The sequence below is a fragment of the Tachyglossus aculeatus genome, chromosome 17, assembly GCF_015852505.1.
Source record: "Tachyglossus aculeatus isolate mTacAcu1 chromosome 17, mTacAcu1.pri, whole genome shotgun sequence".
In the NCBI taxonomy this organism is placed as follows: domain Eukaryota; kingdom Metazoa; phylum Chordata; class Mammalia; order Monotremata; family Tachyglossidae; genus Tachyglossus; species Tachyglossus aculeatus.
In genome coordinates, this window is record NC_052082.1 from 54,019,906 (window position 1) to 54,044,743 (window position 24,838).

The 24,838-nt window shown below is 47.9% G+C and overlaps 1 protein-coding gene across 4 annotated transcripts in view; it reads left to right on the plus strand.

Moving 5' to 3' along the window:
- Positions 1-24,838, plus strand: part of RAP1GAP2 (RAP1 GTPase activating protein 2) — a 152,445-nt gene that overhangs the window by 117,182 nt on the left and 10,425 nt on the right. For all 4 annotated transcript variants that reach the window (XM_038759488.1, XM_038759490.1, XM_038759491.1 and 1 more), the window contains 11 exons: positions 75-178; positions 1,390-1,468; positions 1,868-1,921; positions 6,058-6,141; positions 8,577-8,677; positions 10,413-10,542; positions 11,398-11,553; positions 15,149-15,220; positions 18,620-18,706; positions 19,539-19,673; positions 24,462-24,599. In XM_038759488.1, the coding sequence (XP_038615416.1) occupies positions 75-178; positions 1,390-1,468; positions 1,868-1,921; positions 6,058-6,141; positions 8,577-8,677; positions 10,413-10,542; positions 11,398-11,553; positions 15,149-15,220; positions 18,620-18,706; positions 19,539-19,673; positions 24,462-24,599 (1,140 nt within the window). The remainder of the gene's footprint in view (positions 1-74; positions 179-1,389; positions 1,469-1,867; positions 1,922-6,057; positions 6,142-8,576; positions 8,678-10,412; positions 10,543-11,397; positions 11,554-15,148; positions 15,221-18,619; positions 18,707-19,538; positions 19,674-24,461; positions 24,600-24,838) is intronic.

Sequence of the window (24,838 nt, forward strand, 5' to 3'; positions counted from 1 at the left end):
GGACAGACTGGATTGACCATCTGATTGATCATCCCAGCCTGATTAACCCCCTTCCCTCCCATCTCTATTTTTAGGATCACTTAAATTTTTACTGTACAGCCAGCAGCCTTGGAAACCTCATCCTTTCCATTAAGTGCGAGGAGGTGGACGCGGTGGAATACCTACGGATTATACTCAGGTAGGAGTCGATGGAACAGAGCTTGTTTGGGTCCTTTGGAGCAGCTGAGTCGGGGGAGGGGGTTTCCTCTAATTAATGGTGTGTGAATACTGGGGTGGGTGGGTGAGAGGTTGGGCATTCACTTATAAGATTCATGGGGCAGAGAGGGGAAAGAAACTGAGACAAGTTCCTGCTCCCAGCCCTGGAGAGAGTGACTATTTCAACAACAGGGAGAAGTAATAATGATAATAATAATAATAGTATTGGTTAAGCGCTTACTAGAAATGTCCTTTGTCTTGCCCATCTTCCTGATGTAAGGAGGAAGGCCCCCCTGGATACAGACTGGGCACTTTACTCCTCTAGACTGTAAGCTTGTTATGGACAGGGAACACTTCGGCTAATTCCATTTATTTTATTCTGTTAATATGTTTTGTTTCGTTCTCTGTCTCCCCCTTCTAGACTGTGAGCCCACTGTTGGATAGGGACCGTGTCTATATGTTGCCAACTTGTACTTCCCAAGCGCTTAGTACAGTGCTCTGCACACAGTAAGCGCTCAAGAAATATGATTGATTGTATTGTACTTTCCCAAGTGCTTAGTACTGTACTCTGCACATAAGCGCTCAATAGATAACATTGATTGCATCACCCCCATACTCACTGGGCCTTATTCTCATCTCTCACATTCGACCTCTCCTTGCTCATCCCCTCTCTCTTGCTTGGCACCCCCTGCCACTTCATTCATTCATTCAAATGTATTTAGTGAGCACTTACTGTGTACAGAACACTGTACTAAGTGCTTGGGAGAGTACAATACAACAATAAACAGACACATTCCCTGCCCACAACAAGCTTAAAGCCTTCACATCTGGTGTACTACTGCTGTTCCTATCGCCAAAGCCCCACTAAAATCACATCTCCTCCAGGAAGCCCACCCTGTCTAATCTTTCCTCTCTCCACTCTATTTCTCTCCCTTCTGTGTAATCTACGCACTTGCGTCCCATCCTGCTAAGCACTTCAGTACCCCCCACAGAACTTATGTACATATCCTTGTACTCCTTTGCTTCCGTTATCTCTAATTTATGTCAGTGTCTGTTTCCCATGCTGGATTATCCACTCCATGAGGTCATTGTATTTTCCAGTGTTCAGCACAGAGTAAGAGCTCAGTAAATGCCATTGATTGATTGATAGATAGATTGACTGTTTCTATGGTTTTCTTCCCATGCTTAACTTAGGTCCAAAGTGAAAACAGTCCACGAACGGATTCCCTTGACAGGACTGAGCAAGCTTCCCAGCATTCCTCAGATTGCCAAGGTCAGCTGGCCAACTGGATTTTTCCCTTCCCCGTGCAGGTTCGATCGCGGTGTGTGCCTGATGGAAGTTGAAGGAAACTTCATTTCCTCCCCGGGTCCATGGCTCCTCCTTCTCAGATATCCGACGTCTGACCAGTGGCAGGGCCCCTGAATGGATGGCCAGTTTCTCAGTAGGGTGGCCCCGGGAATGGCTGCCAGATTGCCGTGTTTCCCACGGAGATGGAGTTGAGCCAGGGAGTGGGCCCAGTTGAGTGGCGGGAGATTTTAGGGGGCAGTAGGGAGAGATGACCTGCCTTGAAATTAATTGTCAGCTCTCTTCATCCCCCTCGGTCAAAAATGGAGTTGGAATTGGTGAGGCGCTGGGGCAGGGACTCTATCTAATGGGTTGTGTTTTCCTCAGGCGTTCTGCGATGATGCCGTCGGACTGAAATTCAATCCTGTCCTGTACCCCAAGGTGAGGAGGGTTGTTTTGTAGGGGCCTTTTGGTGCTCATAAAAGGCTTTTTCTCATCTGGGCAGGATCCCCCACTTCCCTCTAGACTGTAAACTCATAGTGGGCAGGGATTATGTCTGTTATGGCGTTATATTGAATTTTCCCAAGTGCTTAGTACAGTGCTCTGCACATCCTACCCCCAAGCAGCTGTTCATATCCTAGAACCCCAGAAAGGGAAAGGGGATCCTGGGTCATCTGGTTCAGTCCCCTGTCTTCTTGGCAGACAGCTGCCTAGCCAAAATAGGGCAACTGGTAGTTTATTTGAAAATAACATTGAAACCTTTAGTGGCTCCTGCTCACCAAGGGTTGAGGCAAAAGGGGAGGCCCATATGATGATGGTAATAATAATAAATGCAGTATTTAAGTGCTTACTATGTGCCGAACACTGTTCTTAGCACTGGGTAGATACAAGGTAATCATGTTAGACACAGTCTCTGTCCCAAATGGGGCTCAGAGTCTGAGAGAGGGAGAACAGGTATTAGATGAGGAAACTGAGACACAGAGACATTAAGAGACTGGCCAGAGGTCACTCAGCAGTCCAGTGGCAGTGCTGGTATAAGAACCATGTTCTTTTCACTAGGCATGGCATGAGACATGTTCCCTGTCCACAAGGAACTTACCCTCTAACAGGGAAGACAAATATAAAAATAGTTACATATGGAGTAGGCAGAGTAAATAGTTAACTAATGGGTTACGTGTGTATATATATTTAAACCCACATATATGCACAATTGATTATGCATATATACCTCCTGCTAAGAATCTCAGTGAGTAAGATGTGTTGATGTGACTCAGGCTGTTGAAAATTATTTGGAGAAGCCTTGTTGGACGAGGTGGGATTTTAGGAGGGCTTTGAACATGGTGGTAGTTTTAGTCTGTCAGATTTGTGGAAGTGTCTTTGGGGGTGAATTTCCAGTCTGGGAGACAGTGTGAGCAAGATACAGTTAGAAGGTCAGCTTGGGAGGAATGAAGAGAAAAGAGTTGGGGAATGGTAAGTGAAGGGAACCAATATTTAAGATAGGGTGAGCTGTCGTGATTGTAATCTTTTTTTTATGGTATTTAAGCACTTACTGTGTGTCAGGCCCTGTACTAAATTCTGGGATAGATACAAGCTAATCAGGTTGGAAACGGTCCCTGTTCCATATGGGGCTCACAATTTTAATTCCCATTTTAAAGTGAAGTGACTTGAAGTGAAGTGGCAACAGAAGTGACTTGCCCAAGGTCATGCAGCTGACAAGTGGCAGAGCAGGGATTAGAACCCAAGTCCTCTGACTCTGAGGCTAGGACTCTTTCCATTAAATCATGCTGCTTTTGAAGTCTAATCAAGGCTAGTAAGCCTGAAACCCATCTCACAAGACTCACTTGGGACACGGCTGTCTTAAAGCTCATCACGGATGGGTTTTTAATGACTAAAATATGCTCTGAGGCGGCGAAAGGATTTCTGATTGCTGTTGTTCCTGCAGTTCAGAGCCTTCCCGGCCACTGAATAAATAAGCCAGTTCTTCATTCAAATGTTATTTTGTTTGTTATAGCACCTAGCCTACTCTTGAACCCAATTCTGGTGTGTGGGTTGGGGGCGCTCAGGAGGAGAACCCCCAGATTAACAGCTGCAGAGCCAAACATGACAAAACAAATCCAACCTGAGCAGCAGATTGCTTGGAATTTGAGAATGGGAAAAGTATAACCACCCCCTAACATTTATGAGCATCCAGGACCTCGGTGAGAGATAGAATTGAAAGAGTGCTGTGCTTCTGAGCCTTGTGCAGGCCATAAAGGAGGGATGTTAGTTTTATAGTCAATATTGGTTAGTACATTCTCGAAGCTAAACTCAACCCGGATTCCCCAGGCACTATTTCTCACACCCGAAGAACAGTAATCGAAAACAAATGATTTATATAGGAAAACTACTCTCAGGGACTGTCTAATGTGTCAGGAAAATCTAATTGAAAAGACTCTGTTCAGTAGGCTGGGCTGGTTGGAGTTTGTAGGAAATGAGTCTCTCCCCTTCTCCCCGCTGAAGATTTCACATTTTTGCTAGAGGAGGACTCTCTGTTTGCATGAACTTAACCTCTTAATAATAATAATGATGATGATGGTGATGACTGTGGAAACTGTTAAGTGTCTGCTCCGTGCCAAGAACTGTACTAAGCCCTGGAGTAAATCCAAGGTAATCAGGTTGGACACAGTCTCTACCCAACGGGGGGCTCCCTGACCTTCTAAGGGGAGGGAGAACAAGTATTGGATTCCCATTTTACAGATGAGGAAACTGAAGCCCTGAGAAATGAAGTGACTTGTCCAAGGTCTCACACAGCAGGCAGGCGGTGGAACTGGGATTAGAACCAGGTCCTATGACTCCCAGGCTTGCAGGCTTTCCACTAAGCCACATTGCCTCTCATGCTGCTTAGCAACAGTCAATTAGCCAATCAGTCAATGGTATTTATTAAGTACTTACTGTGAGCAGAGCACTGCTCTAAGCACTTGAGAGAGTGCAATACAACAGTTTAGCAACAGTCAATTAGCCAATCAGTCAATGGTATTTATTAAGTACTTACTGTGAGCAGAGCACTGCTTTAAGCACTTGAGAGAGTGCAATACAACAGACCTGATGGAGGAATGACTCTTGGGCCGGATCTAGCCTGGGTCAGTGCCCACAGCCTCTGTCCATGTGGATTTTAGTAGTGATAATGATAATAATAATAGTGATGGTAACAATGATGATATTAAGTATTTACTATGTGCCAACGTACCTTGCTATGCTCTAGGGTAGATATGAAACAATTAGATAGAACACAGACTGTAAGCTTGTTATGGGTAGGGAACATGTCTTCTGTTGGATTGTTCTCTCCCAAGTGCTCTTCACGTAGTGCTGTTCACGTAGTAAGCACTCAATAAATACCATTGATTGAACACAGTCCCTGGAAGGCCTCTCAATCTGGGAGGCATTTTATTTCCATTCTGCAGATGAGAAAACAGAGGCCCAGAGAGGTTCAGTGATGTGCCCCAGATCACACAGCAGGGTCTCCTGGCTCCCAATCCTGTGCTTTTCCCACCTGGCCATGGAACCATCTGGAGGGAGGGAATTTACTAATCCTCAGTCCTCATTTCTAGACTGTGAGCCCGTTGTTGGGTAGGGACCGTCTTTATTTGTTGCCGACTTGTACTTCCCAAGCGCTTAGTACAGTGTTCTGCTCACAGTAAGCACTCAATAAATATGATTGAATGAATGAATGAATCCCCTGTCATTCGCTGAGTCGGCCCCCACTCCAGAGTGTCTTCCCAGGATAATGGGATTCCAGTCCCTATTTGATCTCTGCCCTGACGTTGTATGGAATCGTGAGAATATCTGCTCTGTTGGGCCCCAGGGATCTGAGTGACTGTGACTTAGACCATGGTGAGCCAATCTGGAGAGTTCTTAAATCTCCTGCCAGTCAAACGAGCCTGGCCCAGGGGGAGGGGGGAAGCTTCCAGAACTGAATGGCCCCAGGTGCAGTCTGGCTGCAGGATTTTGTCTCCTGTGATTCCCCAGGCCCTCCGATTCCTCTAGCTCAGTTTCTGTGGGGAGAAGCCTAGAGAAGTCACTCTGGCTCTGGGAAATTTCTGGTCAGTTTGTGTCTTTCCATTTTGTCCCCCAGAGGGTGGTTTCCTCAAACCCTTTAGGGCAGGGCAGAAAGAACCACGAGAAGTAGGGTGGCTCAGTGGGTAGAGTACAGGCCTGGAAGTTAGAAAGACCTGGGTTCTAAACCCAGCTCCACCACTTGTCTGCTGAGTGGGCTTGGGTAGGTCACTTCATTTCACTTAACCTCTCTGGGTCTCCATCTCCCTATCTGTAAAATGGGATTAAAATACCTGCTCTCGCTCCAACTTAGACTGGGAGCCCCATGTGAGACAGGTCTGATGTGATTATCACAAATCTACCCCAGCGCATGATCCCTAGTAAGCACTTAATAAATACCTTTTTTTTTTTTAAAGGGGCTTTCTCACAGCTGCCACCAGGAGAGTCACTTCTCTGAGATGTTTAGTGGCTGAGACAGTTAGAGACGGGGACAATAAAATCTTGAAACTTGTGATTTAAAATACTGTCTCTGCTTCTCCCTCCAGGCTTCACAAATGATAGTGTCATATGATGAACATGAAGTGAACAACACATTCAAGTTTGGTGTTATATATCAAAAAGTCAAACAGGTAAGGAACAAGAGTCTATCCCATTAAACGCTTCTCTGGATTGATGGTTGTGCTCCTTAGTTCTCTGAATCCTTGGCAGGTGAAGCTCTGGAAATATTGTTTGCATTTTGGTTTTATTGATCTTACATTACCTTTTTATTTTTACCTCATATTTTTCTTTGGACAATATCTGTTCGTGACTGATCCTTCCTGAGCCAGCTGTTTTCCCTTAAAACAGTTAATATGGTCTCTGAAGATATTAGGTTTTTATAGACCAAAAACACTTTAATTAAGCAAAGAATGTGCGGTACTGAAAGTCAGACACTGATGACTTATAATTTGGTGGAGATTATTGAGTTAGGCTCTCTAATTATTTTTCCATATTGCATTTTTGTTTTGTGTGGCATCACTAATGCAATCCCATAATTAAAGTCTTTCTGTTGTGAAACATACCCCTGCATACCGGAGAAGGTGGTTAGAATCCAGTGTTCTCCCAGAGTTATAATTATTTTGCCTTCACCTTATGCTTCCTCTCCTGAGAGTCATCCGTGTGTCTGAAGCTGTTGGGGAAAAAAAAGCCCTCAGCAAGCCACAAAGGCCTTTACAGATTTATAAAGCATAAAGCCATCAGCATTGGGGAAACTGGATGTCAGCGATCAGTCTGCATAAAATCCCGACACTGTTTTTCCAGCTTTGCTTAGAAGTGTGTGGGAGAAAGTCTCAGGATAGCAGCAGGACTGCATGGAATAGAGGCAAGAAAAAGGTCATCTTCTCCTCTCTGTCTAGCCCCGAGAGCCTCCCTTGATCCTAGATGTAAACATCAGTCAGTCAATCATATTGATTGAGTGCTTACTATATGCAGAGCACTGTACTGATCACTTGTGAGAATCCAGTACAACAGAATTGGTACACATGATCCCTTCTGCATCACCCTTGCACTTGGATTTGTTCCCTTTTTTTTTTTACCTCTCCCTCAGCCCCACAGCACTTATGTTCTTATCCGTAATTTATTTATTTATAATAATGTCTGTCTTCCCCTTTAGACCGTAAACTTGTTGTGGACAGGGAGTGTGTCTACCAACTCTGTTCTATTGTACTCTCCCAAGCACCTAGTATCGTGCTGTGGATGCAGTAAGCACTCAATAAATGCAGTTGAGTGATAGGGAGCTTACAATCTAGTCAGCTGGGTCCCATCAGCTGGGAGGTGTGATTCCTATTGTAATGTAGGCTGAGGAATCTGAAACTCAATCAATCAATGGTATTTATTGAGCGTGTGCTGTGCTCACAGCACTGTTCTAAGCTCCCGGCCTGCCAGAAGCCTGAGGAATTCACATGGAGGCTGATGAAGCTGTGCTGGGCTGGACTGACAGGGTGATTTCTTCACCTCCTGAGGAGATCCAGAGTCAGCCGGCCTGCCCTCAGGAGCCAAACCTGCCAGAGGGAAAGAAGACGAACTCATACCCAGATAATTCGACTCTGGGTGGTGGCCCCAGGCCGGAGCACATAATGAGTTTCCTCAGAAAACCAGACCAGTTAGTCACCGGCTGTTTCCAGCAGAACAGAGCAGTCTCGTTTGCCAGCGTGACAGACGGGAAGATGAGAGAGAGGCGTTGCCCGCTGAGGGGCAGAGTGGATTATTCCTGGGCTTCTCGATGGGTTTTCCAGTCCTGGGCATCTTAGCTGCTGCCTTTAGCTCTGGGTGAGGATGGTTTGGCCTGGACACAGGAGGCACTGGGAAGGCATTTCCTTCCAGAGTCCTGGGGTAGCTCTGCTCCACGAGCATTTTGGGCGATCGTCCATGATAGGGCAGCTCAGGTTCATTCTGAAGAGGTGGGGGTGGGAACCATGAAACAGCATCTCTGTCTTCCCCCTGTCCTCTTCATCAGTCACCCACTTTTCAGGGGGCATGTGCCCTGATGGGGCCAAGTGTGGCCCTAGGCTCCCTTATGCCCAGTGGTTTTTTTTTTTTTTAAATGGTATTTGTTAAGCACTTACTATGTGAAGGCACTGTTTTAAGCACTGGGGGAGTTACAACGTAATCAGGTTGGACACAGCCCCTGTCCCACGTGGGGCTCACAGTCTTAATTCCCATTTTGCAGACAAGGTAACTGAGGCACAGAGAAATGAAGTGACTTGCGGGAGGTCACACAGAAGATAAGTGGTGGAGCTGGGACTAGAACTCGGGTCTTCCTCACTCCCAGGCCTGTGCTCTCGCTACTAGGTCATGTCAGGTCTGATCAGGTCTCAATCTCCAACTGAGTTCTAGGGCTCATATGTGGTGCCCGTGTTCACTCTTTCTGACAAAAAGGGAGAAGGCACCAGTCCTGCCTGGACCCCTGGAGTCTGGGGAACATCCTACCCAGGCAGTTTAAACCGGCTAGCATGTTTTCTTTGCTGCCCCAGAGAAAGGAGGAAGATTTTTCCAGCTCACGGTTCTGTGTTCACTTATCTTTCAGACCCAGGAGGAGGAGTTGTTTGGGAACAATGAAGAGAGCCCTGCCTTCAGAGAGTTCTTGAGTTTGCTGGGGGACACTGTCACGCTCCAGGACTTTAAAGGGTGTGTCTGCGATAATCTCTGACTGAGTGACCGTTTAGTTCTGGAAACAATTTCTGAGTGATGAGTGGGAGTTTTTCCTCTTCCGTAGTCTTGTGCTTGACTGGCACAAGCCCATTACGTACCCTCGAGAGACTGAAAAGGACCATTTGAATTGGTCAGTCAATGGTATTTACTGAGTGCTTACTCTGTACAGAGCACTGAACTAAACGCTTGGGGAGTACAATATAATATTTGAAATACATTTAATGTGTAACAGTCCAGATGGAATTATCCCATTCACGGTTTTGTATTGAAGTCTCATCCTGGCTCTGCCACTTATCTGTTTACATAACCGTGGGCCAGTCATTTAACTTTTCTGTGCCTCAGTTTCCTCATCTGTATAATGGGGATTCAATTCCTATTTTTCCTCCCTCTTAGACTGTGAGTTCCATGTAGGATCTGATTATCTATTATCTACCTCAGCGCTTAGTACAGCATTTGGCATGTCGTAAGTGCTTAAGAGATACCATCATTGTATATTATAATATATTATTATGTAATAATAATTTTCTATGATTCACCCTCCATGAGCACAAAGAATTGAGAATTAGTTGCAGATGGCTTGAGTATCTCCAGACAAATAAATATATTGCCAACATAAATGTAAAATTTTATGTCTCTGTTAAATATTCTGACCGTGTTTTGATTTAGATTTGGGTCTGATCCCGTTATTTCTGTCCTAAATAGCCATGAAGGGAAGGGTGGGGCAACTCCTGCTCCGCTTTAGGATTTGTGCTGATCCGCGTCTCTGAAGAAAACTGTGACTCTTCATTTTTCTTGGCTAAATTAGAATGTGTGAGTTTAGTGGAAGGGCCGATCTCTTTATAATACTGTAGTCCCAGCAGTCTGCCTGAACAACTCAAAATGTTCTGGTTTTCATGTCCCTACTACGCTTGCTTCAGGCTACATACAATGGAGGCCTCACCTCCCTCAGGCATCCAGGCTCAGCCAGAAAAACACCAGGAGCATCCTTCCTGCCCTCTGCTGAAGGTTTCCTCTGGCCCTACCCTCCGGCCCCAATTCTCGAACTGCTGTTGGTTCAGCTGCCCACCACATCATCCAAGAGCTGAGGTGTTCTCCCTAATTGGCCGTCCATACGGAATCATAATAATTATGGTACTTGTTAAGTGCTGACTATGTGCCAAACACTGTACTCGAAAGAGAGTCTGACCGGAGCAGCATCCAGCAAGCATGATTCGGGTATCACTTTCCTGTTTGGATACCCAGGGTCATCACTTCAGTGGCATGGGTGACCCCTATGCCAGTCACTTGATAGGTCTTTGGGGCAATCCCAGACAGTTTTTAATCTCTCCTTTTTAATCCATTAATGAAAGGATTAGCTTGGGAAATGGATGTACTTGACAAATGGTTCCAATAAAAGCAAGGATAACATGAACCAGTCTTTTATTTTCACTTATGTGAAAGACAGATGTATCATTTCAGGCTTTTGGGTTATTTTCCTGAATATTCAGGCATCTCTAAAACAAAGTTTCGCATTTCTGTTGAAATGTCTTTTGAATGACTGATTTATTATTAAAAGCCCTGAAAACCTGGAGCGAGAAAGAGATCTCCCTCTGTTTTCTCCACACGGTCATTTCCCCTCTAATGACTACCTTATCCTACTAGGGGCAGAGAGTTTCTAGATGTGACCTTCACCGATCATCTTTTCTCTTCCTCGGGTCCTGTTTGTTTCTAGGTTCCGAGGGGGCTTGGATGTGACCCATGGCCAGACGGGGACGGAGTCTGTGTACACTGTGTTCAGGGACAGAGAGATCATGTTTCATGTCTCCACGAAGCTGCCTTTCACTGAAGGAGACAACCAACAGGTAACTTAGGGATACCTAACTGGTAGCACCCGGCAGGTAACCTAGGGATACCCAACTGGTAACACCCTACAGGTAACTTAGGGATTCCCAAGTAACTTACAGCAGGTAATGTAGGAATACCAATGTGTAACACCCAACAGATAATAACTGTGATTTGGCTTTCCTCGGGGAACTATAAGGTCTATGGACAGAGTCTGTGTCTTTAATCTGCTGCCCACCCCTCCACTGCTCCCCCTCCCCAATTCCTCCCTCCTTGCTGAGCTGTAGGACCCCAGCTGGCCAATGTCTGCACACTGTGTCATTAGTTTCTGGGTCCATAGTATTTTCAATCAAACATATTTATTGAGTGCTTACTTTATGCAGAGCACTTGGGAGAGTACAATATAACAGAATTGGTAGACACATTCCCTGCCCACAATAAGCTTGCAGTCTAGAGAGGGAGACACTCTGCTTTTAATGCAGAGGAATCATTAAAGCACACGCAGAACTTTAAAAGAGATGCCAGCTTTCTCCTTATTAAAAGAGAAATTGGCAAAAAAAGGAGTATGGTTTGGCTCTGGAATAAAATACTCAATGTCCCAGTGACAAATGTGGGCAGAAAAATACTCTCGCAATCCAGTTTTCCACGGTGTCTGCTGCCGGAATTAGTTGGATTTAATTGTACATTTTTGTGACTTCTCAGGATCGGGGAGGGATGTTTTTTCAGGAAGGCAAGTAGTCTTACCCTTGGATCTCTGAGTGCCAGTCCTCCTATATAAAGATAATGTAATTAGGAATTTCGGGTACAGAGCAGATGTCGGTTTCCAGGAAATTTCGGCTAATGTTAGTGTCCGAACATGTTTGTTTTCGGTACAGCTGCAGAGAAAGAGACACATTGGTAATGATATCGTGGCGATTATATTTCAAGAGGAAAACACTCCGTTTGTACCCGACATGATTGCTTCAAATTTCCTGCACGCTTACATCGTTGTGCAAGCCCAGCACCTGGATTCTGAAACCACATCCTATAAGGTAAGAAGAGGCTGACGGTGAGCTGTGCATTCTGGGAAAAGCAAAGGGCTCTGGGACTCACTCCTCTTTGTGCCTCTTTAATCTCCAAGAGCAAATCAAAAATGGTGCTGGTGTATTCATCAGTGAGATGGTTCAGATTTTGGGGTGCTCTTTCCTCGAGGATGAGGCTCAAAACTTTGGTGTGGGTTAGGACCTTGTATGTTGTTTTGGTGAGTGTTCTGTCTCGGGATAGACTGGACTGTCTTCAGCCTGATTAACTTTGTATCTGCTCTAGGGCTTAGAACAATTCTTGCCACATAGAAAGTGCTTAACAAGTACCATTAAAAAATATTTTTAAAAAATGGATCTTAGACCCACAATCCATCAATAGAATTGAGTGAGTGCCTGTGCTAAGAGCTTGGGAGAGCATGTTAGAATTAGTAGACACAATCCCAACCTTCAAAGAGCTTACTGCCTGAGAGGCAGATGCTCCTGTAATTTATTAAATAGGAGGAAATGTGCAAATAGTAGAGTATATCACTGATATTTACAAAGGCCAATGTTAAGTAATGTGTGAAAGAGATGGAAGGGTCACCTAAACAATCTCCTTGCCTCCAGGTAGGGTTGTATCTAACCCACCTAGGTCCGATGGACCTGCCAGGGCAGAGAGTCTGCAAACTGCCCCTTGTCCCAGAGCTCAAGCAAGCTGGGTGCTTTTCCCTTCAGCCTAATGTAAATCCTTCTTGCTGGAATTGAAATTCCACTTATTCTAGTTTTGCCCTTGGGTATTGACGAAGAATAGCTAGCTACTGCCTCCCTCCTGAGATCCTGCTTTTCACTTCAAAGCTGTTGCTATGCCTCTTCTTCTCCTTCACTCCCCTGGGTGGGAGAATCCCAGCTTCCCTTTGTTTCCATGGCACTGCCCTGCAGTGGAACTGGGGCATAGGGGTGGCATGAAATCTAGCCAGAATCCCCAGAAGAGAGCCAGGCTCTTCACCAGTAATAATTATAATAGTGTTTATTAAGCATTTTCTGTGGGTTGAGAGCCAGGGTAGACTTAAGACCCAGTCCAATTTTCCAATTAAAATTAATCCCCATTTTACAGATGAGGTAACTGAGGCACAGGGAAGTTAAGTGACTGACTTCCCCAAAGTCACACAGCAGACAAGTGGCAAAGCCGGGACTAGAACCCATGACCTCTGACTTCCAAGCCCGAGCTCTTTTCACTGAGCTATGCTGCCTCTCAGCTTCTCACCCCTCAGAGAAGTGACATGACTTGCCAAGATCACACAGCAGACATGTAGTGGAGCCAGGATTAGAACGCAGGCCCTTTTGAGTCCCAGGCTGGTGCTTTATTCACTAAGCCACTCTGCTTCTGTATCTTATCCCCATTTTCCAGAGGATGAAACTGTGGCCCAGAGAGGTTAAGTGACTTCCCCAAGGTCATCCCGGCAGGCCAGATCTCCCAGGCTCCCTGGTGGTGTTTCTGTGAGACAGCCCTGTCGCTTTCTTAGCCACCTGGAATGCGGCTGTCCTTCCAGCCTCTAAGCCGGGGTTAGCACAGAGCCAGAAGCCTCAGGCGCTTTCAGTTTATGAAAATTTAATAATTTCTTTTATACCCTAATCAGAAAAGAAACAGCTAATTTGGTCCTCTGCTTTTTTAAAGGTACTTGATGGCAAGGTGGGCGTTCTCCTGCCAAGCCTGGAGGTAGAGAGAACAGGGGCTGGGAGTCAGGAGATCCAGGTTCTAGGCCTGGCTCTGTCTGAGGACTGTGGGCCTCAGTCTTCCCCTCTGCAAAGTGGGGGCGAGGATATCCGTCCCCCGTCTCCTCTTCCTGGGGATGCTGGGAGGACAGATGAATTGGAGGCTCTTCAGGGGAACCGAGTGTCTGAAATCTGAGGGTGGCTATTATTGTCTGAGCAGCCTGCGGGCCTCGGGCCCAGGCTCCTGTGCCAGCCTCATTCCCAGCCAGAGATATTTATAGGCCACTCTGGGCCAGCACTCCGCTGGCCTCCGTTCAAAGTGAGTAAGGCAGAACCAGTCCCTGCCTTCTGGGGGCCAGAGTTCTAGCTAGCAGTTCCTCCTTATCTGCCTCTCTTTGCCCCCTCTCTGCCCTTCCTCACCCCTCTCTGTCCCTCTCTGTCTCTCTCTGCCCCTCCCTACCCTTGTGGGTGACCTTGTGCAAGTCATTTCACTTCTCTGTGTCTCAGTTCCCTCATCTGCAAATTGGGGATTCAGTACCCATTCTTCCCCTCTACTTAGACTGTGAGCCCTATCTGGAAGCTGATTTTCTTATCTACCCCAGCACTCAGTACTATGCCTGACACATAGTAAGAGTTGAACAAACAACACAATTATTATTATTATAATTACCCGGCGTGTTAAGTGCGGGGATAAATTCAGTACAGTAGGACTTCCAGTTTAAGGGGGAAGGGAGAACAGATATTTGATCCCCATTTTACAGGTAAGGAAACTGAGTCAGAGAATAACTGTGGTATTTGTTAAGCACTTACTATGTGACAAGCACTGCATTAAGTGATGGGGGTAGAAACAATATAAGCAGATCAGACACAGGCCCGGTTCCATGTGGAGTTCACGGTTTTGGAGGAGGGAAGGGACTTGCCCAAGGTCACACAGCAAGCAAGGGGCGCAGCTGGGTTTAGAACCCAGTTTTCCTGACTCCCAGTCCCATGCCCTTTCCATCAGGCCACACCATCAGGGGAGGATGGCTCTGGCCTGGGAGGGCCAGTCTACCTGTCTGACTCTCTGTCCATCTGTCCATTAGGAGGGTGTTTCCTCTCAGCCTGAGCTCTTCACCTCCACCCCAAGGGTATCATAGTCCTGGCCTTATCAGAGCCAGGGGAGGATGGCAGATGCCCACATTCATTCATCCATTCAGTCATATTTAGTGAGCACTTAATGTGTGCAAAAACACTGTACTAAGCACTTGGGAGAGTAAAATACAGCAACAAACAGACACATTCCTTGCCCACAACAAGCTCACAGTCTAGAGGATCAGCAAAACACTCCCATGATGGCTCCCTATCAGCAGGCAGTGCAGCCCAGGTCAGCTCTGGTGGGGGTGAATTGGGGAGAAGTCAGATTGACTCCCATTCTCCATCTCCTCCCTACCCCAGGACTGTCCTCTGCCCCTGCTCTTCCCCACGAACATAGTCCCAGCATCATCCTTTCTGTCCTCCTGTTGGTTCTAATCAGCTGCCCTAGGGCCAGGGTTCCACCTCAGGACAGGAGGAAGGGCAGTCAATCAGCCAGCCATATTTATTGAGTGCTTACAGTGTGCAGAACGCTATACTGTGCTTGGGAGAATACAGTATAACAACCTAACAGACACATTCCCTCCCTAAAACGAGCTTACAGACTAGCCTCCTTGCCACAGGCCCAGACAGTAAAAGTTTACAGCAAGAGAGAGCTGCCCTAAGGGGAGTTGACAGCAGGGCCGGGCCCTGGGACTGCAAGTTACCCAGAGACCATTTATCCCTGTACTCTGTCCCAGAGTTGACCAGTGGTGGAGGCTTGGGGTGGGGAGGGAGGGGGTGCTGGTGCCCTGATTTGTGCCCACCCAGCCCCCCTTTGCTCCCTCTGTTGTTACCACAGGTCTCTGTCACCGCTCGAGAAGATGTTCCTCCCTTTGGCCCATCCCTGCCCAGCCCGCCCGTGTTTCAAAAGGTAAGTACTTCTCCTTTCTTTCTTCCTGCTCCGTTCCTGTCCTCCTTCTGCCCCTACTTCCTGCCCTCCACCTGTCCTTCTTTAATCCTCCTTCTGTCTCCTTCCTACCCTCTTTCTGGCCCTTCCTACCCTCCTCTACCTCTATTTCCCACCCTTCTTCAGTCCCCATCCTTCTTGCCCTCATTATGCCTCCTGTCATGACCGTTTTACAGGCACCCCTAGGGCAGAGGAGCAGGGACCTCCATTATAGCCCAGCTGGGTGAAAGGAGGCCCGGGCTCAGTCACATCACCAACCGCCCCCCCCCCCCCCCCGGCCTCTAGACTCCTCGGGCAGAAAGGGAGGGCCCCTCCTGTCTCCTCCATCCCCATGCCTCCAAGCAGACCATCTCTACCCCAGCTCAGCCAGGCGGGGTGGCTCCCATTCAGAAAGATCTAGCGGGGAGGCGACACACCAGCCTGAACGCACCCCTACAGTTTTCAGGGGAACAGCCCCACTTGGGACTGGCTCTCCAGACTTGGGAGCAGGTTATGACTTGGCCAGCTCTCTGTTGGGCAGAAGCCAGCAGGTTCTGAACCCACTGCTCCCCTCCCTGGCCACCAGGCTCCTTGTCCCAGCCATGATTCCTGGCAGTGGGGCAGGTTGACAGCCAGAGGAAGTGCCCTTGCAGGGGTGGGTTGGGGGTGGGGGGGTTGGTTGGTTGGTTTTATGTGTGTGTGTGTGTGTGTGTGTGTGTGTGTGTGGTGTGTGCACGTGTGTGCGCGCGTGCGCACGCACTGATCTGCCTGGTCTGAGAGACTCTCTGGTTTGGTTTCTAACCAGGAGGGTATTCTTAGAGCAATATGTTTTAATCTCCTGGGACTCAGTAAATGGGGTGAGGCTTGTCTCGGAGGAAGTGGGGGTAACTGGAGTTGCCGCTAGCTTTCCCTGTGCCCCTTGGAGAGCTCCTCTCTCTCTGCCCCTTGCCCTGCCCAGGCCTCTGGCCTGTGGGCAGAAGGGCCTGTGCCTGAGGGTGTCCTCAGCAAGCAACTTCCAATGGGGAGAGATGGAGGTTTGTTCTGGAAACGGAGAGCCGAGGTGGTGGGAAATTCTCTGTGATCCTAGTAGTAGTATCAGTCATTCAGTGGTATCAGTTGAGCACTTCCTATGGGCAGAGCACTGTACTAAGCGCTTGGGAGAGTACAATACTAAAGAATTGGTAGACATGTTCCTTGCCCAAAAGGAGCTAACAGTCTAGAGGAATAGTGCTAGAGAGCAGCATGACCTAGTAGAGAGAACTTGGGCTTGGAAGTCAGAGGATCTGGGTTCTAATCCCAGCTCTGCTGTTTGACTGCTGTGTGACTGTGAGCAAGTCACTTCACTTCTCTGTGTCTTAGTTACCTCAGATGTAAAATGGTGATTAAATATCTGCTCTCCCTCAAAGTCTTTGTGGGCCCCATGTGGGATAGGGACTGTATCCAACCTGACTTGTCTTGACTATTAGCTCATTATGAGCAGGGAACATATCTGCTAATTCTCTTATATTGTACTCTCCCAAGTGCTTAGAACAGTGCTGTGCATATAGTACGCACTCAATAAATACCATTGATTGATTGGCAGATCTACTCCAGTGCTTAATTCGCTGCTTAACTCGTAAGTGCTTAAAAGGTACCATAATAGAAATAACTATTCTTCTTCTGCTACTACTTCTAGAACTACTTCTGATAGTAATAACATTATTATTATGCTATCATTATTATTATTATCAGTAGTAGAAGTAGTAGTGGTAGTAGGAGTGACTGCTGTACTACTGACTCCAAGTCTTTTTGGCTCCTAGGCGTGTGCTGTATCCACTGAGCCATGTGGCTTCTCACTAGGCCACGCTGCTGGAAATTTCGGAAGATTTTCTTGTTGGAAGAGCCAAGAGGCCCACGGCCATTAATAGGCTCCTCAGCAGCCATTGATGTCTATAGTAACAGCTTTGGATAATGTTCTCTGTCCAGACCGGGAGAATCTGCTTGAGTTTGGATAGTTAGGCAGTCATGCGTTTCTAACCATGGCCTTAGATGCTTTGGCTCCTCACTATCGTATCTCACTAGGACACATTACTGGGAGTTGGCTCCTAGAATTCTAGACCTGGAAAGGACTTGAAGAGAGTGTCAGCTTCTTGTGGGTGGGGAAAGTGTTTCATGCTTCTCGTATACTTCGCAAGTTCTTAGTGTAATGCACTGCATTTAGAAGGCACTCAATAAGTACCATTATTATTATGTCACCTGACCCAATTTTTTTAATGGTATCTGTTAATTGTTTACTGTATGCCAGGTACTTTATTAAGCACTGGAATAGATACAAGATAATTTGGTTGGACAGAGTGTATGTCTCACCTAGGGCTATTGGTTTTAATCCCCATTTACAGATGAGATAACTGAGGCCCAGAGAAGCTAAATGACTTGCCCAAGGCCACCCAACCAACAAGTGGCAGAGCTGGGATTGGAACCCAGGTCCTCTGACTCCCAGGCCCATACTTTTTCCATGCTGCTTCTCCTGCTTCCCACCTACTTTTCCCATGCTGTTCCCACCACCAATGGGTGGACACCCGAACCCAGGATGATGGGGGGGTTCAGTCATTTTTTTTTTTTACATGCTCCCCAGTCTCCTGTGGGACTCACCCTCCCTGTTAGGAAGTTCTACTTTTGGTCCAGCCGAAGTCTTCCCTGCTTCAATGTGAACGTGCTTCAGTCAGCCACTTTTTTTTATGGTTTTTGTTAAGGACTTACTATGGGTCAAGCACTGTTCTAAGCACTGGGGTGGGTACATGTTAATTAGGTCAGACACAGTCCCTGCCTTGCAAAGGGCTCACAGTCTAAGAGGGAGAAAAGATCAAATCCCCATTTTGCAGTTGAGGAAAGTAGGCCCGGAAAAGTTAAGTGACTTGCCCAAGGTCACACAGCAAGCGATTGACAGAGCCAGGATTAGAATGCTGATCCTTTGACTCTCAGGCCTGGGCTCTTTCCATTAGGCAACACTGCTTCCCAGTCACTTAATTGGTGGCATATGAGTACTGATTGTAGGTAGAACACTGTACTAAGTGCTTTGAAGGATGAGTAGGAGACACAGTCCTTGCCCTCAAGGAGCTTAAATTTTACCATCTCCCGTTTGGGTCTTTTGGTGGCATACAGAATCAGAATTCAGAGTCAGGGCTGGTGGTGGGAAGAGAGTCTCTGATGTTTCCCTGAAGCCAAAGACAGGACTGACCAACCTCCTCTCAGTGGTGCCTTCTGGGAGTTTCCGGTGGCCACCTTCAGGGCTGACTCATGAGCCTCTCTGTTCTGTAGGGCCACTGATGGTGTGGTGAGTGGATCTTGGGTGTTTGGGCCCTGGGGCCTCCCCAGGGGCCTCATTATTCTCTGCATCTCTTTCAGAGCCCAGAATTCCGGGAATTTCTGCTGACCAAGCTCACCAATGCAGAGAATGCCTGCTGCAAGTCTGACAAGTTTGCAAAGCTGGAGGTAAAAGCGAAAACTGCTCCCCAGTTCTTCCTTCAACCTGTCCAATGCCTTCCTCATTACCCTTTTTTTCTCTCCCAGCCTCTCTCCCGCTCACACTTCTTCCCTTCTCCTATTTCCTTTTTCATCTCCTTCCTCCTTCCCTCACCTTCCTTGGGGAGCCCACCTTCTGTGCTGGGGCCTCAAAGGGGAGGCCACCTGAGATTGGCTTGCTCCTTCCTCCCCTCTTAGTGACTCACCCAGGCTCTTTTATTTATGTTCCTTTCCCTACCTGCTTGCTCTGGGGCCTCCTCCTGAGATCTCAGCTGGGATGGTCTTTTTTGGAAACCCTGGGCCAAGCCCAGTTTCCTCCTATATCAGGATTGGGGACGACTTCCGCCATTTGGGTGGATCCCCTTTGCTGAGAGCCAAGATCTAATGGACTTTTCTAGCATCCTCTTCTGGATAATAACTGTGGTACTTAAGTGCTTATTGTGTGCCAGGCACTGTACTAAGCTTTGGGGTGGATGCAAGATCATCAGAGTAGACACAGTTCCTGCCCGACATGGGGCTCATGAGCCATAAGCCTGTCAAATCCCCATTTTACAAAAGAGGAAACTGAAGGTCAGAGAAGGGACATGACTTGCCCCGAGTCACATGGCCGGCAAGTGACAGAACCGGGATTAGAACCCAGGTCCTTCCACTTTGACGACCTCATACTCCCTCTCCTGAATCCTAGGAATTGGAGCTCAAGGTGATTCCCCTTGGTTCTGGGGCTGGGTGGGGAGGGAGGGAGGGCATTGGGAAGATGACCACCACCCACAGAACACCCATTCTGGACTTTTCTTCCTCCCAGGACCGGACCCGGGCTGCCCTGCTAGACAACCTGCACGATGAACTCCACGCCCACACGCAGATCATGCTGGGGCTTGGGCCCGAGGAGGATAAATTTGAGAATGGGAGCCACGGGGGGATCCTGGAGTCCCTTAAGGTAGAGAGCCCACTCCAACCACTCCACCCCACCCCCTGCTTCCAGGAAGGTGGGCTGAAGGTCCCTTGTCCCTCCGTCCGTGATGGTGGAGGTGGAAAGTGCTCACAGAAAGTGGGCTGGCACCATTCGAGGTGAGGACTGAGAGTTTAGCTGGGACTGTCAACCTGGTTTCACAAGTCCAGGCCAAAGTCTCTCTGTCTTCTCACCCCTGTAATGGCAGCTCTTCTAGCTGCACTCACACAGTCACAGGGCACGACAGGGCGGCATTGGGGGGAAAAGGGGCAGGGCTGAGAGTCTGGGAGGGGTGGGAGAACAAGAGGAGCAGGAAGGAGATGAGCGAGGCCTAAATGAGGAGGAAATGAGTCAAGTGGGCCAGGAAGCAGCATTGAATTCTGGGAAAGATGGAACTTAAAAGACTAGGAGCAGGGGCCCAGCTGAGCTTTAGAATCCTATAATGATGGATTCTCCAGGCAGAATAAATAACTCCTCAGCTGTCTCCCAGGTAAGTGTCCATTCTGTTCTTCAAGCTCTCCAAGGAAGGAGATTCAGCATCATCTCTTTCTGAACCACCGTACCGGCATCCTACTTGTCAGGAAGTTCCCCTCTTTATGTAACCAAAATTCTTCCTGCTGCAATTGGATTGTCTCCTTCCATTCCTGCTCATATTTGCTTTCTTGTTTTCTTGATAACCTGCAAGGCACTGCACTAAGTACTTGAAAAATACAGCAGAAGTTACAAGACCCATTCTCTGCCCTCAGGGAGCTTCTACTCCTTCTTCCTTGTTGAGACTCACTGTATTGGGTCGTGCATCAACCACCTCTTCTTCAAACTCTTCTCCCTGGACTGAATTTCCCCAACGCTATCATCACCTCTGACGTCTCTTCTCCTCTCACCTCCTTCTTCATTCTCCACTCCCTTTTTTGAGGCGCCTAGAGTCCATTCTCTCTCTCTCTTTCTCTCTCTCCCTCCCTCCCTCTCTTTCTGTCCCTCTTCCTCACCTTCCCGCCCCTCCTCTCCCTTCCTCTTTATCCCTCTCCTCCCTCTTCTCCCTCTCTTTCTTCCTCCCTCTCCTTCTCTCTCTCCCCCTCTGTCTCCCTCTTTCCCTCTCTCTCCTCTTTCTCTCCCTCTCTCCATCTCTCCTCCCTGTCTCCTATCTCTCTTTCTCTCCTCTCAATTTCTCTCTTCCTTTTCCTTTTCTCCGTTTCTCTCCCTATCCTTCTCCCTCACGTCCTGTCTTTCCAACCTCTCTTTTCTCCATCCTTTTCTCTCTCCCTCTTCCCTCTCTCCTTTTGCCTCTCTTTCCCTGTACTCCTATCCCTCACTTTCTCTACCTTTACTCCCACCACCTCCATTCTCTCTCTTTCTCTCTTCTTCTCTCTCCCTTCGAAGGCCTTCTTAGAGTTCAGCTTGCTGGTAATCACTGTGGAATGACAATGTGATATCGTAACCTTTTCATGAATGCATAAATTCATCGGCAACGTCAGATGGAGGGCAGACCAGCTCCAAATGGATCAGGTCTGAGCGCCAACAAGTCTGAGTGTTAGCTTTGGAAATGCTTTTTTTTCCAGTTTTGCAGTCACTGCGTCAAAAAGGCCAGCCCAGGGAGGGGGAGCAGGGAGGGGCCATTCCCCAATCAGGTCTATGTTAGGCTTAGCCTGTGGGGGGGCCTTGGGGTGACCCCTGACCCTCAGCTCATGTCCCAGTGACGGCATGTCCCTTTGGTACAGGAACAAAGTGGGATGGGCTGTTTCCAGCAACTCTGGCAGAGGCTTCTGGTCCAGCCAGTCTCAACCATCCCATCCATCAGGGACGTGATTGGCTTAGTGGAAAGAGCCCGAGCTTGGGAGTCAGAGGTCGTAGGTTCTAATCCCGGCTCTGCCACTTATCAGCTAGGTGACTTTGGGCAAGTCACTTTACTTCTCTGTGCCTTAATTACCTTGTCTATAAAATGGGGATTCAGACTGTGAGCCCCACTTGGGACAACCTGATTACCTTGGATCTACTCCAGTGCTTAGAACAGTGCTTGGCACATAGTAAGTACTTAAAAAATGCCATCATCATCGTGGTAATTTTGTCTACTGAGTGCAAGGCACTGTATTGAGCACTTGATAGAGGACCAGCAGGTCTGAGTTTAGGAGGCCATGTTAACAGATGCTGGCTGGATACCTGTCATCAGTTAGGTGGGTGCCACCTCCAACTGGCCCCGATTCTCTATCAATCAATTAATGTCGTTTTTTGAGCACTTATTATGGACAGAGCACAGTACTAAGCGCTTGGGAGACTACAAAGCAGCAGAATTAGCAGATATTTTCCCTGCCCATAACAAGCTTACAGTCTGGAGATTCTTCCAAGTCAAATGATAGCTTCCAAAAAACTACTCAATGCTTGGAGAACATGCAGAATAAATTGAAGACATCCCCACTCTTGAGAGGCTTTACAGTTTTATGGGAGAGGCTACCTTCTAGCCTAAATCTCTTCTGCTGCCCTTCAGATCTGCCCCTTCCAGGGAACAGAATGATTTCTCATCACCACCTCTGTGACACCCTGTCCTAATCTGCAAGGTCATTATAGAGGATCCCGATCCCCAGACTCACCCCCAAATCCCCTCTCAGCTCCCTTGGTGCTGAATCTATCAAGATTTACATGGAAGATATAGGTGGAGTCGGTTGCTAGACTTCTTTACTTGAATCCTGTGAAATTCCTTGGGTCTCAACTGACACCTACTGGGCAAAAGAATCCACTGAAGGTCGGAATCCCAGTAGTCCCAGCGTTTGTCAGGGCAATGACAGAGTGAAGAAGGGAACCAGAATTGGCCTCTCAGGCAGCTGCCATTCATTGCTAACGGAGGCCTTAGTGCCTCTGGCATTTTCTCCACCCCTCAGCTTCTGGGACCTTGTCAAAATCCATGACCTCCCTGTCCTTCTGCCAAAAGGCTACAGTCCAAATGCTACCGGTGCCTGGTTCCCAGTGGGTTCATTCTGGCTTATGGAAAAATGGAGTTGAAGGTGGTGACAGCCCTGTTAGAAATCCCAGGCTGCAGCTTGTCTCGTTTTAAGTTCAGTTGTCTGACTCTTGCTGTTCCATGCATTCTGTGGCATTGGGGCCAAGAACTCCAATTCCCAGGGCATGATGGGATCTCTGGGGATTGGGGGGAATCAGACGTGGAGAATTGCAGAGTAGTGGTGTTTTAAATTTTATTGTTTTATTGTATTTGTTAAGCTTTTGTAATGTGCCAGGCACTGTATTAAACAATGGGGTAGATACAAGCTAATCAGGAATCCTCAGAAGGGCTGTGGGGTCTCTCTGCTGGACCCAAGCTCCAGTGCTTCAGTCAGGGCCCAAGAGGCCGACAACAAGAAGCAGCATGGCTTAGTGGGCGAAGCACGGGCCTGGGAGTCAGAGGATCTGAGTTCTAATCCTGGCTCAGCCACTAGTCTTCAATGGGAATTTGGGCATATCTCTTCACTTCTCTGGGCCCCGGTTGCTTGTTCTACAGAATGGGGATTAAATATCTGTTGTCCCTCCTACTCAGACTGTGAGCCCCAAGTGGAACAGGAACTGTGACTTGCCTGATTACTCTTGGATCTACCCCGGTGTTTAGTTTAGTGTTTGCCATAAAGTAAAAGCTAAACAAATTTCTCAGTTATTACTATTATTACAAACTCTTGGGAGAGGTCACTTTCCCTTCCCTGCAACCCTCCACCATCCCTGGTTTCCCAACTAAGGTTGGGGGTGTTGATGACGGGGTAGGGCCTTTAGTTCCCCCTGTGTCTCCCTGATCCCCATGGTGGCAGTGGGGTGGGGTCCCCAGAGTTTTGCCCCCTCCAACTCCTGAACTGAGCCTGGTATTTCTGTGGAGATGAGTGGAGGCTGGGCTCTAACAGGAAGAGTGACCAGAGTGACCGGGCTCTAACAAGAATCAGTGCCCAGGGCAGGTGGGATTTATATGTTGCCAACTTGTACTTCCCAAGCGCTTAGTACAGTGCTCTCCACACAGTAAGCGCTCAATAAATACGATTGAATAAATGAATGAATTTCAGCGCTTAGAACACTGCTTGGCACATAGTAAGCGCTTAACAAATACCATCAAAAATACCCAAAACAAAATAGGTAACAATGCCCAAGGCAGCCGGGCTCTAATAGAGCATGAGAAACAGCATGGCCTAGTGGAAAAAGCATGGGCTTGGGAGTCAGAGGACCTGGGTTCTAATCCCGGCTCCACCACTTGTCAGCTATGTGACTTTGGGCAAGTCACTTAACTTCTCTGTGCCTCAGTTACCTTATCTATAAAATGGGGATTAAGACCATGAGCCCCATGTGGGACAATCTGATTACCTTGTATCCCCCCCTGCCCAGTTCTTAGAACTGCACTTGGTACATAGTAAGTGCTTAACAAATACCATTATTATTGGTTATTACTATTATTATTAATAATAATAAATAGCACCCAGGACAGCCAGGCTCTACCAGGAAACAGTGCCCAGGGGGACTGGGGTTTAATAGGAAACAGCAACCAGGGGAGCCAGGCTCTAACAGGAAGCAGTGCCCAGGGTGACTGGGCAGTAACAGGAAATAGCCCCCAGGACAGCTGGGCTCTAACCAAAAACAATGCCCTGGGTGACTGGACTGTAGTGGGAAATAGCATCCAGGGGAAGCCGGGCTCTAACAGGAAACAGTGGCTGGTACTGCTGAAGACAAGGGGATGAGAGAGGGCAGCAGCAGGGAGCAGCAAGTCTGTTGGTCTGTGTTGCCCCCTGACTGTCCCTGGGCCGGCCTCGTTGTCCACAGAGAGCCATACGTGTCCGCAGCCACTCGATGGAGACCATGGTGGGAACCCAGCGGAAGCATCACAGTGGAGGCATTCCGGGGAGCCTCAGTGGGGGGATCCCCCACAACAGCGTGGAAGTCACCAAGACCACTTTCTCCGTGAGTGCCACCGCCCGGAAGGCTGTACCTGTGGGAAGGAAGAGGAGGAGGAGGAGGAGGAAAGAAATACTTTGGATTGTTCCCTTACTTTAGTTTCCCATTCCAGCTGAGGTTCCTACTCAGGCCCATGCAGATGACAGACAGACAGACAAGCACACATGACATGATGTCTAACGTGTTTCCTCCAGGCACGCAACATAATGACACTCTTCCATCCGAGTCCTTCTGAATCCAGAGCA